The sequence below is a fragment of the Helobdella robusta genome (assembly GCF_000326865.2).
Source record: "Helobdella robusta unplaced genomic scaffold HELROscaffold_44, whole genome shotgun sequence".
Classification (NCBI taxonomy): Eukaryota; Metazoa; Annelida; class Clitellata; order Rhynchobdellida; family Glossiphoniidae; genus Helobdella; species Helobdella robusta.
In genome coordinates, this window is record NW_008705063.1 from 1,430 (window position 1) to 17,962 (window position 16,533).

The 16,533-nt window shown below is 33.9% G+C and overlaps 2 protein-coding genes across 2 annotated transcripts in view; both read right to left on the reverse strand.

The window, feature by feature from the left end:
* Positions 1 to 2,571, reverse strand: part of HELRODRAFT_177690 (hypothetical protein) — a gene marked incomplete at both ends in the record, with an annotated part of 2,975 nt that extends 404 nt beyond the window's left edge. Inside the window, 6 exons of the mRNA XM_009025854.1 lie at positions 183 to 306; positions 1,000 to 1,105; positions 1,639 to 1,688; positions 1,832 to 1,874; positions 2,041 to 2,115; positions 2,478 to 2,571. Of these exons, the coding sequence (XP_009024102.1) occupies positions 183 to 306; positions 1,000 to 1,105; positions 1,639 to 1,688; positions 1,832 to 1,874; positions 2,041 to 2,115; positions 2,478 to 2,571 (492 nt within the window). The remainder of the gene's footprint in view (positions 1 to 182; positions 307 to 999; positions 1,106 to 1,638; positions 1,689 to 1,831; positions 1,875 to 2,040; positions 2,116 to 2,477) is intronic.
* A 5,459-nt stretch (positions 2,572 to 8,030) lies between these two features.
* Positions 8,031 to 16,533, reverse strand: part of HELRODRAFT_157527 (hypothetical protein) — a gene marked incomplete at both ends in the record, with an annotated part of 9,774 nt that continues 1,271 nt past the window's right edge. Inside the window, 14 exons of the mRNA XM_009025855.1 lie at positions 8,031 to 8,151; positions 8,441 to 8,542; positions 8,816 to 8,946; positions 9,674 to 9,840; positions 10,500 to 10,643; positions 11,416 to 11,529; positions 11,847 to 11,948; positions 12,839 to 13,056; positions 13,748 to 13,884; positions 14,201 to 14,335; positions 14,834 to 14,984; positions 15,353 to 15,447; positions 15,963 to 16,095; positions 16,382 to 16,493. Coding sequence (XP_009024103.1) covers positions 8,031 to 8,151; positions 8,441 to 8,542; positions 8,816 to 8,946; positions 9,674 to 9,840; positions 10,500 to 10,643; positions 11,416 to 11,529; positions 11,847 to 11,948; positions 12,839 to 13,056; positions 13,748 to 13,884; positions 14,201 to 14,335; positions 14,834 to 14,984; positions 15,353 to 15,447; positions 15,963 to 16,095; positions 16,382 to 16,493 — 1,862 coding nt within the window. The remainder of the gene's footprint in view (positions 8,152 to 8,440; positions 8,543 to 8,815; positions 8,947 to 9,673; positions 9,841 to 10,499; positions 10,644 to 11,415; positions 11,530 to 11,846; positions 11,949 to 12,838; positions 13,057 to 13,747; positions 13,885 to 14,200; positions 14,336 to 14,833; positions 14,985 to 15,352; positions 15,448 to 15,962; positions 16,096 to 16,381; positions 16,494 to 16,533) is intronic.

Consider the following 16,533-nt stretch of genomic DNA (forward strand, 5'->3'; position numbering starts at 1 on the left):
GACTTTTTTTAAAGCTCAAACATCAGTTTGGTCGTCTTTATTTAAGTTAATTTGTAAAAGATATATATGTTCCAATTAAAATTATTAATGTTTGTTGTAATGTTGGTGGATACACCATGAAAGATAATATACATTTAATCAACATACAAGAAAGATTCAACTTAGAAACTATTTTCAACAACCATTTTTTCAACGGGAGTCAATTTTTCAAGTTCTCCTTGCACGTACAAAAGTTCTTTGTCTAAACATTCCGTGTGCAATTTCTTTTCTTGCTTTCGTCTCGACTTCCTGTTTATCAGAATGCTTCTACATTTGAATTATTACTTGAATATTTTTAATATTTGAGTTATTGAACTATATTTTGTTGCCATTTCACAATTAGATTGTACCAGATGAAAACTTTGTCAAAATGTTTGCAGTTAAAACAATAATTAACAAAAGCCAAGCAGATGCGGTTCTAAACTGGCAGAGAAGACAGTGTTGCTTGTTGTTGTTGTTGTTGCTTGTTGTTGTTGTTGTTAGAGGTCATTTTTTTAAATGTCAACAGGTCATATCAAAATTTTTAACTTTTTTTTTCAATTTCGGCTCTTGTTAACACTGTCTAGATTCGCAACTGATTAGTTGTACATCAAGAACGTTGGAATCTCGATTACCAAATTTTACATTCTCATGTCGAGAAGATTCATTACTAAATGAATCTGGTAAAAAAAATCTACCAGTTTAATACACTATATCAGGGTCCCAATCTAAAAAATTTAACTATAGCGTTCGTACAGTAATACACCATGATGAATTTTCAGTTCATTCAAATTAGACCCAAGAATGAGTTCAGGTTTCAGACAAAATAAGAAAGTGTCACCATCATCATCACCACATCCTGATCATCATCATAACTGAAAATACCTTCATTCCCCCAACACCATCATCAATTCTAGACCACATCATCATCATCATCACCGTCAATCAAAAAAATTTTTTCACTTCATTTCAAGAACTAACTTGACACTTAGGACGATGACGAAGACTAAGACTGCCAGAGCAATGAGGGTTATAAAAAGACTTAACCCCGTGGCCAGCAAGGTCAAGTTCATCTGTTTGTCACGACCTTTGTGGTGATGATGATGATATTAGTGTTGATGATGATGATGCTATTGATGATGATGGTGTTGGTATTGATGATGATGTTGGTGTTGATGATGATGTTGTTGGTGTTGATGATGATGGTAATTATGATGATGATGTTAGTGTTGATGATAATGTTGGTATTCATGATGATGATGTTAGTGTTAATGATAATGATGATGATGTTGATGATAATGATGATGGTGTTGTTGACGATGGTGATGATGATGATGAAATAAGAAAAACTTGACCGTTTGCAAAAACATACACGCACAATCTTTTACACAGAAAAAAAAATTTGAAGATGTCTACAAAAAAAAGCTAAGCCCTTTACTACACAAAAAATTTGGACTTTGTTAATCTTTTGCTTATTTCAATTTCACTCTAATAATTTGTGGCAGAGTTTGTTTTACACATTCACACTCCCCTTAATATTTAAGATATCAGGTCTGCTATGCCCTTAATGATTCTCGGAGAGTAATTTCAAAAAATTTGAATATAAACAATTGAACTTACTAGGCAGAAAATGATCCTGGCATTGGGTTCCCGTAAAATCCTTCCGACACCTGTTGTGGAGTGTTTATGGAAAATGTAGGTGGACAAATTATTTCGCAACTGTGGTTAAACTTGTGCTGAGGGGTAAGCGAAATTAAACTAGGAACTCAAGAGACCCAAACTGAAAGATGATTATTAAGTAATCTCAACTCACATGCAATACATCAGCTGTTTAGACTTGTCGAAACAACACTGACCTGAACAATAAGCGGATGATGAACGAGGTATCACTCACACACGTGAATATTTTAAATTAAAATGATCAGACGATTAGAATGAATAGAATAAAATTAAAATTAAATGATTAATTAAATGATTTGAATTAATTCATAATTAATTCATTTGAATGGTGGGGGCTCTAACTACCTCTATGCTGGCAGAACTTGCTCGGTTCTTGTATAGGACAGGGACTACACTGACCTCCGTCACTTTCTGAAACTTCAATTTCGTTTTTTGAAAAATTGTTTTAAAAGTTTATTAAAATCGGGATGAGAGAGAGAGAGAGAAGACAGAGAGAGAAAACAGTGAAAAAGAGAGAGAGAGAGAGAGTGAGAGGGCGGAAAAAGAGAGAAATATATCTTACGATTATGATAATGATGATGACCATTACCCAGACGTCAATTTCGTGCTTAATAAGTTAATTAATAGTTAATTAATAATCCAATTGTAATGTATTCATCTAAATTTCTCTGTAGCACAGGTTAAACACGGATGTTCTGTTTTAACTTATTTAAAAAAAAATCCTCAAATGATACGACTAAATAAATGACTGACGACTTAAATGACCCCAAAACTCTAACCATTATCTGGTGAGGATCGAGCACCTCCAGCAGCCAAAACAATGATAACGAGCCAAACAAAAAGACCCCAAAACCGTTTAACTTTGCCAATCATGTTACTATATTTCAAATGCTGACTCTCTCTAATAAGACTCTGTTTTTCAAAATTTATTTAAAATATTAAAAAATACGGATTAAGCTATCCGTACAATTAAACTTTTAAAGCAACAGTTTAATCAGTATTCCAGTAAAGTTTAAAGTGAATGTATATAGTATATATATATATATATACATACATATATATATATATACATTCATATTCATATACATATTCATATACATATATATAAATAATAATAATAATGTATATATAGATATATCAGATAGTTGACCTGCTATATATGATAGGTGCTGTGTAGAGTCTTGATCGGTAGGTTTGTCAACTAGACAAAATTGCAATAATAATATTAATTATTATAATGTTACTCTTAATTATTACTATTATTTTTTATTATTGTTGTTGTTATTAAAATTAATTATTAAATAATTATAGCGGTGTAATTTTCTTCTTATTATTTTTCTTCGTAATTATCAGCCTAACTAAATTTTCCAACTAAACTGAACTGCCTTTTTAATGTTAACGCCGTAATTACCGATTTCAATTACCCAAACAATTAAAGGCACACATTCACACACATACCCACACACACACATACACACACACACGTATACACACACACACACACACATACACACACACACATACACACACATAAGCGCATGCACACACAAACGCACAGTAGTAGTAGTAGTAGTAATAATTGTAGCAGTAGTAGCTGTAGTAGTTGTTGTAGTTTTATAGTAGTAATAATTATTATTTTTTTATTATTTTATAACTATATTTGTTTGAGATGTCGACAAACGATTGCTGCCTTATCTATATGAAGGTGCGTCATTGGTGAAACCAAGATCCGGTTTTATACAGAGAGAGTGAGAGAGAGAGAGAGAAAGAGAGAGCGAGAGAGAGAGAGAGAGAGAGAGAGATATATGTTTATTATGATGTAACTGATGATAATTAATGTTATAACAACAACGACAAGAATTAATATTATTATTTTGTTGTTGTTGTTGTTGTCGTCGTCAGTATTACCATATCGACATTATTTCAAACACTTAGTAGTGTTTAAGAGATTTCGTGTATTTATTTGATATTTTTATATCGTTTTAAGAATTTTATCTTCTTTCTTTCATACTTTTATTCTAATGTCTGGTGATGGATTGTTTCATAATTTTCAAAAAAGACGTTGAGACGATGGCGTAATGTTAATTCAGTTGAGATGCCATTGAGAAATAGGAATGCAAATTTAATTAGTTAACAGACGAGCCCGTGTGAACGCAAGTCTTCCGATTACCCAACATCCCCAGAATCGGCTTAGCTAGTTACTTGGCTCGTCGATATAACTCACATCATGGTAAACTTATATGTGAACTGTCTGACACGCCTACTCAATTTTTCAGTATAAAAGGAGGTAATTTCAAAGCGAGGCAGATTGTTTGTTCAGCAAGAGACATCCAACTGATCTCTGCATGTGGCCCTGTTTCTCGAGAGTGTCCGGAAGTTAAAGGGCGGAAACACTCGTTGACGGAAACTCTTCCTCTGAAGACTCTCGCTGAACGCTCGTTGTACTCAAGCTTCTAAATACATATTTATATATATACATATTTGGCGTTTATGTATGAATATCTGTAAAAATATAATAGCTTTTATGTGCGTGTGTGTGTGTGTGAATGTGTGTGCTGGTATGTTTGTGTGCTGGAATGTTTGTGTGTGTTATAATTTGTTAATACGTGTTTCTGTTTAACAATTGAGTAAAAGTTCTTTCATTTGTCAATCGATCTACTCGGAAAACGTGTAAACATTTCAAAAGAAAAAATTTGACTAAATTCGTTGAGTTTTCTGACATTCAAATGTTCGTCTTTACGGTTGTCAAAAACTGAAAAAACTATCTAAACATGTGTAGAATGAGAATCAGAGAGAGAGAGAGAGAGAGAGAGAGAGAGAAAGAAAGAGAAAGAGAGAGAGAGAACAATATGTATTAATGGGTCTAAGTTAAATCACAATAATACAATTATTAATACAACTAAATACAAGTAAAATTACATATATGCAAGTATGAGAATGACGACAACTTGATGGTTTACCGTATGTAAGAATGAATAAGAATGAAAGCTGGAAAAAAACGAATGAATGATTGAATGAATGAATGAACGAACGAACGAACGAACGAATAAATGAAATTAACTTTGTAGATTGAGTATATAAATTTTGTATACAAATAACTCTTAACAACTCATGATAACTATTAAAAAAGTATACAAGTAAAAACGTTCAAAAAATGTAATGGTGATTTTCGATGTTTATTGTATTCATATTTGCATGTATATATGAGTAAAATTATTCCAAATAATAAATATATAAATATTTAGAGAATTCAAAAATTGATCACCGAAGTACAACCTCTAATATGAAGCAAAATGAGATCTAGGTTTGTTTAGTCTATAAATATTTTATTTGGCTTGAGAGCAAAAAATTTAGGACATAGAAAAATAAATTAAAATGAATAAATGTTGAATCGATTTAAAGTATAGGTGTGTTGAATTTGTAAAGGTATGGTTTTGAACTTGGAAAATAATTTAAGATTTTGTAAAATTTTTACTGAGATGAGCTCTTAAACCAAATTCACAACTGCGATTAATTCTTACATTATGTTTCAAGTCAAAAGTATCTAGTCAAAATTTTTCATCTTCAAGTCAAGTTAAATATTACTGAAAGTTTAAACATCCTTTCATTAGTTGTTTTCTTTTCTGATTTTCCTTCAGGTGTATCAATCACACACAAACACACACCTACACACACACACACACACACCACACACACACACACACACACACACACACAAGCCCTTACGTAAATTGTAGTGATAACCAGACGATTCTCACACGCAATTGCATTTGGACAGGTATGGTACTTTCAACATTCAATTCATTGCATCGTCTTTTAGAAGTGCTTTTAACATCTATGCCATTAACAAATTATCCTCTTTCTTTCAGTTTAGTGTTACTCTCAACTATTCGCATCTTTGTTTCAATGTGCTTATATGTCAAATTGTTTGAGACGTATGCAGTATCTATAGGCTGTTTGAGAAGAGATGACTAATTAAAAAAAATAATATAAATATAAATATATAATATATTTATATATTTATATACATATATATATATATATATATATATATATATATATATATATATATATTGAATAATTAATAACTAAAACCAATATAAATACGAAATAATAAACATATTTATAAACTTCCCCTCGTGGAAAAGTTATCTTTACAGATTTTTTGGCAAAAAACATTACGAAAATAAAGCAAGACATTTATAAAAAAATCGGTGAGCGTAGGGCATTGAAGACAAAGGAGAAAAAGCTAAAAAGTTACAAAAAAAACAGATATATCAAGAAAAATTAATACAAAAATAGTCGCAAAACTCATAAAAATGGCCGACAATAATCAATAAAAACTTAATACATGTGCCGAGAGCAAGGTGCTATGAAAAAACCAAATCAGAAAAAATAAAAATTTATTAAAGAAAACACATAACAAAGTTGTTTTTCCAAGAAAAAAGGCAAAAATTTTTACGAAAACAACACGTACTGCTTATCAAAGTACCTTGCTAACACACGCAACTAGCCAAACATATAAATTTGCTAGAATTATTTTAAAATAAATCATTAAAACAAATTAGTTTTCGGATAGTGACTAGTTTTAGAAACTCGTATTTGATTAGTTTATTTGGTATGAATATATAGTTCTGTACGTCTGTGACAACTATTTTTTAGCCGGAACTTCAGTCAAAATCGTCAAATGGACTTTGTAGAAAGTTAAAATATAAATAAAATGTATAAATGAAGAAGAATTTTTTGGCAAATTTCCATTGTAAATTTATATCTATAAGAACTAAATAATTTACATAATTTTTCGTAAAAAAGTTTATAATACAAATAAAATAAATTCTAATACAATAGCATAATCTGAAGAAATGTCAGTCATGAAAGAGAGTGCAAGTGTGTGTGTGGGTGTGTGACGTGTTTGTGTATGTGTGTATACATGTGTGTTTATATGTGTATATGTGTGTGTAGGTGTGCGCGTGTTTGTGGATCGCAAATGAAGTAATTATTAACATGAGCTTTCACACAATTATGCTAAGACGAAGAAGATGATGACGACGATGATGACGATGATGAGGACGATGATGTTTAAGAAATCACGATCATATTATCATCTAAACGATTATGACATAGTTCAAAATTATAAGTTTATATAATGAAATGATCAAAATATATATATAAATATATGTATATATGTATATATACTTATATATGTGTGTGTGTATTTATATACTATATATATATATATATATATATATATATATATAAAGCTCTACAACTACCACTTAAACACAACATCTACCTATATATATATATATATATATATATATATATATATATATATATATATATATATACATATACAATCAACATTAAGAGAACGTATTGATATAAAACATACGTTAGTATACAATTATATATACATAGATATTAGCTTGTGTGTGTTCGTGCGTGTGCGTATGTGTGTAATTACAACATAACTTCACAAGAGTAATTATATGACTAAGATGAATTATGTCTTTATTCGACATGCAAAAAATCTAGACGATATATATATATATATATATATATATATATATATATATATATATAATATATATATATATACAATTAAAGTGATGTTTATGACAGCTCCGCTTGATTATCGTTCAAAAGTTTTGCAATCAATCTCTTATCGTTTTGCTGGGCAAGTGGCTTTGACTGAAATGTGATTCAAGTTTTAGATCAAATTCTAGTTAATTTATTGATTTATTATCTATTTATACACCATAAATTTGCAAACATGGGCATTAGTCAGCCAAAATGTTTAGAAGAAACCAAAAAATTTGTTCGAATGTGGCCAGTGCATTTTTAAAAATTGTTATAAGTCAACTTTTCTTTTTTGTAAAATTCAATTCCAGGCTGTTTGAATTATTAATCAACACCTACCTATACTATGTCACAAAATATTACATTTGGCCTATAAAACTTTTGTCTCATATGTTATTTGGCGAAAACTAATACTTAATAAAATTGTATGTAACGACAATTAGAATTCGTGTTATAAAAATGTGATCAACCAGAAAACTGGCTAGTATATCTAATAAATAATCAATTAATTAATAAGGTGGTGACTTTTTTTAGAACATAAGATAGTCGTTTCATTATTTCATCATTGGCTTGGCAACTAGAACCATTGGAAATCAAAAGCCTTATAGACAAACTTTAAATAAAAAAGCTTCGAGGTTAAAGAAGTCTAAAAGAAGACTTTTAACATTTTTGGAACTTAAAAAATCAACGAATAAAAACGAAGAAATTAAATCAAAAACACATTATTATAAATAATAAAATCATAATTTTTTTTAATAATAAGTTTCTCTCTCCATCCATCCGCCAGGGTTTGTGCGCAGTAGATACTTTCTCAGCTCGTCATACAAAAGTATGGAACAACTGAAGGGAAGGGGCATGAGCCACCAGGTCCATCTGGTTGTTGATTGGTTGGTTGGTTGATTGGTCGGTGGTTGATTGGTCGGTTTGATGATTGGTTGATTGATTGATTGGTCGGTGGTTGGTTTGATGATTGGTCGGTTTGATGATTGGTTGGTTGGTTGATTGATTTTATTTATTTCAAAACCTAATTTAGTAAATAATATTAAAACAATAATAATAATAATAACAATAATAATAATACAATTATACGCTAACTATAATAACAATTATTATTCATTTTTATAAATTTATTCCACACGGTCCAATCAACCACCCCTTAGACCTTAAGGGGTACATTCTTAGTCCCTTGTCCAGTCCGGGAGTGTATGTCAGTAGGGCCGCCAGGGCAGTTTCAAAGAACAGCCCGAATGTTAAGTAATGGTTCCTAGGTGGAATAATAATAATAATAACAATAATAGTAATTAATAATATTTAATAATTATTATTATTATTATTAATTATAATAAAAATAATGATAATAATTAATAATACTTAATAATAATGATAATAATAATATTAATGATGATGGTAATAATAATAATTTAATGAATTCACCGTCAAAAACAACAGCAACATCATCATCATCATCAACAACAACAACAACACAACCATCATCCTCATCAACAACAACATCATTGTCGTCGTCAACACGACTGACAGCATTCCCTGATGTATGATGGAATTTCTCCTGGTCTTACATATCACCAGATCGGTCCACTGGACGACGACAATGGAGACGAAGAACGCTGTGTGGCATGTGTATTCTAGAGCCTTCCTCTGCGCGTATGTCTGCCCAGAATTTTTAGAATTCAAAATTTGTGACAATAAAAATCTCAAAATTCTTTTAATAATAATGAATATTAATAAATAATAACAAATGGTAGCAATAATAAAGGAAGAATATGTAATTATAATAATCATAATTATGTCATCCGTTCGTTGGTGGGTTTGTAGGTAGGTAGGTTGATAGGTTGGTAGGTAGGTAGATAGGTAGGTTGGTGGGTTGGTAGATAGGTAGGTAGGTAAGTAGGAGCCCCAAGCGTAGCTTCAGAGGCGACCAATAATAATTTGTGGTAATAGTCAGCTAAATTCTGCTGTGATTCTTGTTCCTTTTTCAGTTGTCAATTTTATGAATAAATGAACAAACGTTCTCTAAAAGTCTGTCGCTTTTTAAAACTTCCTTAACCGCGGCTTGATGGTGTTCATTGTAGCTGCCTCGCTTGTATAACATTTAAACTATGTAGGTATCTTCTTGTTTGGCAAGTACAAGAAACATTCAAACAATTGAAACATTTCAAACAATTAATGAAATCTAAGAGTTTAACACCAAATGAATAATTCGAACTGCAAACTAACAGCAACACACATACATACACTATAAACACACCACACACACACATACTTACACATACACACACACACAGAAACATACACACACCATACACACGCACAAACACACTCACACATACACACACAGAAAAACACACAGAGAAACACACACAGACATTTAACACACCCATTCCTGTCCATAGGAATCTTCAAGATCCGTGACGGATCTTGAGTCCCATTCTCGTCTGATTCCCAGCAGCTTTCGCGGAAGGAATCCATTTTCAGACATGATGACGAAGTAAGCAAAAAATCCACCACAGGCTTGTATCGGGCCTATCTGGCCGTAAGCCATTCCTATCAATCTGAGTTTTTTTTTTTGAAAAATTCAAATTGAAAAATTCAAATTGAAAAATTCAAATTGAATTAGATGCTAATATTTGTTTTTGTTATAACTTTATTTTAGGTCTAAAAGTTATGTTGGGATTGTTATTTTGTTGAAGTTAGAATGATTTTTGAATGAGCGAGCGTTCTAGATAGAGAGCCAAGTAACATTTTTTTTTTACAAACAAATCAGTTAATTAACTATTGAAAAATTCAGATTGACAAATTCAAATTGAATTAGATTGAAAATTCAAATTGTTTTTGTTATAACTTTATTTTAGGTTTAAAAATTATGTTGGGATTGTTATTTTGTTGAAGTTGGAACAATTTTTGAGTAAGTAAGCGTTCTAAACAGACAGCCAAGTATCATTTTTTTTTACAAACAAATCAGCTAATTAACTATTTGATTGATCAACCAACTAACTAACTATCCAAGCCACCAACAAATCAGCCAGCCACCCAACCAACCAATCAAATAGTCAACCAACCAGCCACCCAACCAACCAACTGACAAACTAGCCAACCAACCAAACAACCATCCAAACAACCAACCAACCAACTGACAAACTAGCCAACCAACCAAACAACTAAACAAACAACCAACCAACCAAACAACCAACCGAACAACCAACCAATCAACCTGTTATTAACAAGTTTATCGTGCAGAGGATCTCTTGGCAGTCTCTTCATGATGTCACTCTCTGCTGATTCATACGCCAGAGATATGGCGGGAACCAAATCCGTGCCGAGGTCAATGCACAGGATCGTTATCGTCCCTGGGTCAAAGTTCAAATGCTCTCTTATATAAACAACATTTTTTTTTATTATTCTTTGAAAATCAGGATCTGACAGACGCAGAAACTGTTACAGCATGCAAGGCAGTAGAGAAAAATTAAACGAGCAAGTATATAAAAATTTGGCTTGATCAACAAAAATGCCAAGTTTTGCGCTAAAGTAGCCGAGTTGACTGCAAATTGCCAAAAAAGCCACAAATGGACATGTTGAAAAGTTTCCACGTCAAAACTGTACATATGCGGCCCTCCAATGGTAAAATACTTTTCAATGCGGCCCTCGCAGCAAAAGGTTTCTCCACCCCTTACGTATAACGTTAAAGAAATTGTGTGATGAGTTCATTCGCGCGTATATTCAACTCTCATTGTTAAATGCACCATTCAATAGTTTGTGTTTTATCTCTGGTTTTTTTTTTATTTGATATTCGGTTTATACTTATGATATTTAATTCATTTTTAGGTTTTTATTGGTCAAGGATAATTCTTAGTATGAGAGTACAAATACAGAATAGCCTTCATTTTAAATTTCATAACGGGGTTAAAAGGTCATAGTGGAAAGTTAATGGGCATCATCATCATCATTATCACCACCATCGTCATCATCATCATCACCAACATCATCATCATCATTATCGTCATCACTATCATCATCACCAAAATTATCTTATCACTACCAACATCATCATCTTCACCATCACCATCATCATCATCATCATCACACCACCATCATTATCATCTCCTCCTAACCCCAGCTAACCTAGGGAGAGAGGTATGTCAGCCAGGATGAATAGTAGGAATGGAGTTATTTCTGGAATGTTGCTGGTCAGTGTGTAGGCAATGGACTTTTTGAGGTTGTCAAAAATCAACCGACCTGTCGTTTGGGCGTTTTTGTTGACGACGACTGTTGTTATCGAAGTTTACTTTTGAAAATTTTGGCCTAGTTTTTTGTTTTGAAATTGTTATCCAAGTGGTCTGGTTTTTTGTTCTTTGGTTTGAAGTTGTTATCGAAGTTTTACTTTTGACAATTTTGGTCTAGTTTTTTTTGTTTCTCGGTTTCACCACCAACGTCACCATCATCACCATCGTCATCATCATCATCGCCATCATCATCATCATCATCACCACCAACGTCATCATCACCGACATCATTACCATCATCATCATCACCACCGTCATGACGTCACTAACCTTCTTCGACGCCGGTGACAATTGATGCAAAATTGTCATCGAGCAAGATCATATCAGCTGCCTGCTTGCTTACGTCACTTCCGGCAATCCCCATAGCGACGCCTGGCGTGGAAATTGTCCACTATTCATTTCATTATGTCGTTGTGTGGCATTGTGTGGTGATGTGTGGCATTGTGTGGTATCGTGTGGCCTTGTGAGGTGATGTGTGGTGATGTGTGGCATTGTGTGGTATCGTGTGGCCTTGTGAGGTGATGTGTGGTGATGTGTGGCATTGTGTGGTATTGTGTGGCCTTGTGAGGTGATGTGTGGTGATGTGTGGCATTGTGTGATATCGTGTGGCCTTGTGAGGTGATGTGTGGTGATGTGTGGCATTGTGTGGTATCGTGTGGCCTTGTGAGGTGATGTGTGGCATTGTGTGGCCTTGGGTGGTAATGTGTGGCATTGTGTGGTATCGTGTGGTTGTGGTAATGTGTGGTATTGTGTGGTATCATGTGGTTAAATACTTTCATTGGACTTTTTGACAGCTAACGATTTGCACTGAAAATGTAATGCACCTAAGGTACGTAGAAATGGAATGAAATAAATTTTTTTTGAAAATTTTTTATAAAACTGTATGTGTGTATATGTATGAACACCACAAAAACCACACAAAATACACATAGTATGCGTGTATATGTATAAAAAACACAAAATACCACACAAAATACACATAGTATGTGTGTATATGTATATACAACACAAAATACCACACAATGCTCAGTTTTAAACGTTCATATTTTTGTATTATTTAAATTTCAAATAATCGCAACCAGACACACATTTTTGTGAGGAAATCTCTTTTGGGTGGCCGAAGAAATTCAGTAAAGACGAATATTGTCATTGAATTTAATAATTTTTATTAAAAATCAAAAAAAATTCATTAATTCCATAAAATTTTTCATTAAAAAGACAAAAATAAATTGTCAAAATCTAAACTACAGTCAACTACTGACCGATATCTGCTTTCTTAAGGGCGGGACTGTCATTGACTCCATCGCCTGTGACAGCCACAATGGCCCCCTGCCGTTGGCAGCCCTCGACGATGATGAGTTTTTGCTGGGGGGAGGTCCTTGCGAAGACGATCTCGCTGTGATTGGCTAGGAGGTCGTCCAATTGGGCTGAGGTCATGTCACGGAGGTCTGTTCCGTGTACTACGCAGGCTTGTGCGTCTCTGTGTGTGTTTGTGTGTGTGTGTGTTTGAGTGTGTTTGTGTGTGTGTGTGTGCGTGCGTGTGTGTGTGTGTGACTAATTTGTATGTATATGTACGTAACGAATATAAGTATATATAAGCTTATTAATCTGCAAACAACAAGACACAATACAACAAAACACATTACAACAAGACACAATAAATCCATCTAAGAAGAAACAACCCACCAACCAACCACCAATCAACCAACCAGCCAACCTACCAACCACCCACCTATCTATCTACATTTGAAACGTTGAATTTTTTTTACCATCCAAGCTCTCTCAGAATATAAATTTTGGAAGAAAAATATTGGCTGATATAAGTTTTCTGCCAGTTTATTAGCATCACTAACAATGATATGACGAAGTGGTTTGGATATTTCAATAGTAAACTTTTCATTCCAATCTCCATAAATATTTATTTTTTTTATAATTTTTATTTATTTATTTATTTTGTGTTACAAAAACATTTTAAAAGATTTATTTTATTTGAGAGTAAAAACAAACGCATAAATGAAATAAATTAATGAGATATGTACTGATATTCATCAGTCGACTGTAACCCAACCAGCCAGCCAATCAAAACCAAACTTATCCACCTATCCACCCAATCATAACCACGCAAAAACAGCCAACCAATCAAAACTTCACCCACCCAGCCAATCACAAACCTTGGATTAACTTCGCTGATCGGAATATCCAATCTGGCGGCGATATCTTCTACAGTCTCGTTGCCCTCGGAAATTATGCCCACCCCTTTTGCTATGGCCTTCGCTGTGATTGGATGATCGCCTGTCACCATTATGACCTAGTAGGAGAAAGTGAATTACTGAAATAATTTAGAATTACTTCTATACGTCAAATTTGCTGTTACGAATCATGTATTTTTTTAAATTCATCACCTCTGTCATCTTTTTCATCACTATTAACCACATTATCACCATCATCATTACCAATGTCATCATCATCATCATCACCATCAAAATCATCATCACCATCAAAATCATCATCATCATATTCATCATTATCATCACCATCAAAATCATCAGCATCATCATCATCACCACCACCATAATCATCATCATCACCACAATCATCATCATCACCACCATCATCATCATCACCTTGATCCCAGCACTCCTGCACTTGCTGACGGCGTCTGGCACGGCGGCCCTCGGTGGATCAATCATGGATATCAATCCCACAAATCTCAATCCGGATAGCGGGAAGTTACTTTCGTCTCCGTTAAAACTGTACCCCTGAGACGATAGGTGGATGGATGGATTGAGGGTAGAATGAACGAGTGAGCAAATAAGTAATAAATGAATGAATAAAAAATGAGTGAACAATGAATGAACAGATGAAGGAATGATTGGATAGTTGAAGAAAAGCTTGAGTGAGTGAGTAATGACTGAGTAGATGAATGAATGAATGATTAGATAGATGAAAAATAAGTGAGTGAGTGAGTGAGTGAGTGAGTGAGTGAGTGAGTGAGTGAGTGAGTGAGTGAGTGAGTGAGTGAGTGAGTGAGTGAGTGAGTGAGTGATGAATAAATAAATGAACAGATGAACAGATAGAAGAAAAAAAAACAAATAATAAACTAACAAAAAATTGAACGAACTGGATGAAACGAATAAAGAGTTACATCAAATGAAAAGTATCAAACCAGAAAACTGAAAGAACTTCGTACAACTACTATTAAAAACAATCCTCAACAAATAAACAAAAGCAAAAAACTCTTCATGGATGTTACTAACGATGGGATACTGATTGACAGGGAGCAGATAATCACAGAACCCCAAAACCCTTTCGCCCAGTCCGCCAAGTTCAAGGTAGGCCTGGTTGAAGGCGTTTTTGTTCGCCTCGCTCATCGGCTCCTCTTTACCGTTTATCAAAATTGTACTGCATCTGATGACGACGATGATGAAAGTGATCATCAACATCAGATCATCAACAGCTACTGTTGTAGCTGTTGATGATGTTGCTGATGACGATGAAGATGATGATGGTGATGACGATGATGATAAAGAAGAAGACGATGAAGATGATGACGATGATGATAAAGAAGAAGACGTTGATAATGATGAAGATGATGACGATGACAACAAAGATGATGATGATAATGATAATGACGATGATGACAATGATGACGACAACGACGATGATGATGAAGATGATGATGATAAAGAATAACAGCAATAGGCAAAAGCATTCATCATCCTCCGCATCTTTTATCACAAAAATCGCCCATAATTTTTGTAACCCTGACCCCTGACCTTTCCTGGATCCGCTCTGGTGCCCCTTTCATGACGAGGAGGTTCATTTTTGTTTCACCATGGTCGTTGTCGCCCTCTATCTCGTGGATGGAGACCTGGATTGGGGGTAGAAATGTTGGTGGGTTGAGTGAAAATTTTTTTTAAAATTAATAAATATTTTGGACATTTTATGCCGGGAAGAATATAAAAAATTTATAAATTCGTTTGTGGGATGGGATCAAACGTTTAGAAGAAGATTCTTCAAAGTGATGGAGACATTTTAATTTGTAGGAATGAATCAATGAATGATGAAGGATGTTGTTTGTAATTTCTGGACTCAGCTTAGGTTGTGAAAATAACACTGAATATTTTTCTGATTGTAGAAATCATCAAATTTTGAAAGATATAAGTTGTAAGCAATTGCCTACTGACTCAAATGATCTAAGGACAATTTTAGGTTACAGTATTTTAGTTCAATTCCTGTTGCCAAGCTCAGTTCACACACACACGCATACACGTACACACACACACACACGCATACACGTACACACACACACACGCATACACGTACACACACACACACGCATACACGTACACACACACACGCACACTCACACATATTGGCTCTAACTTGATATTTGTTAGTAGAGTTGAAGGGGATTTCACAGACTTTCTTGCACCTTTTGCGGTGTTTTTCCACCTCCCCGATGGACAGTTCCACAAATTTCAGAAGGGCAGACTCCGAAGCATCGCCATTACAATCTCTGAGGTAAAAAATTTTATTTTCCAACAAATAAATAACCATATGTGCACGTTCTTCTATGTTTCTTCATCGTCTACAACGAATACGCATTGCATGAAGACACACGCGAATCACAGCATCAATGTACGTCACATGTGATAGCCTAGGATCTCGTATTTATCATGCATATGGCATAATTTTCGAAATTATCATCATCGTCACGCTGACGTCATCATCGTCATGATTACGTCATCATCGTCATGATCACGTCATCATCGTCATGGCGTAATCATTATGACCAGTACAACCTCTTCAGGACTGGGATACTATCTTGCCCCTGTTTGAACTCGGCCCGGTTGCATAGCATTCCAATTCTCGTTAGTGCCCTCCATGTCGGAGCTTCTCGATCATAGGTTGCGTCTGTGTGTGTGTGTGTTGTGTGCGTGTGTGTGTGTGCGTG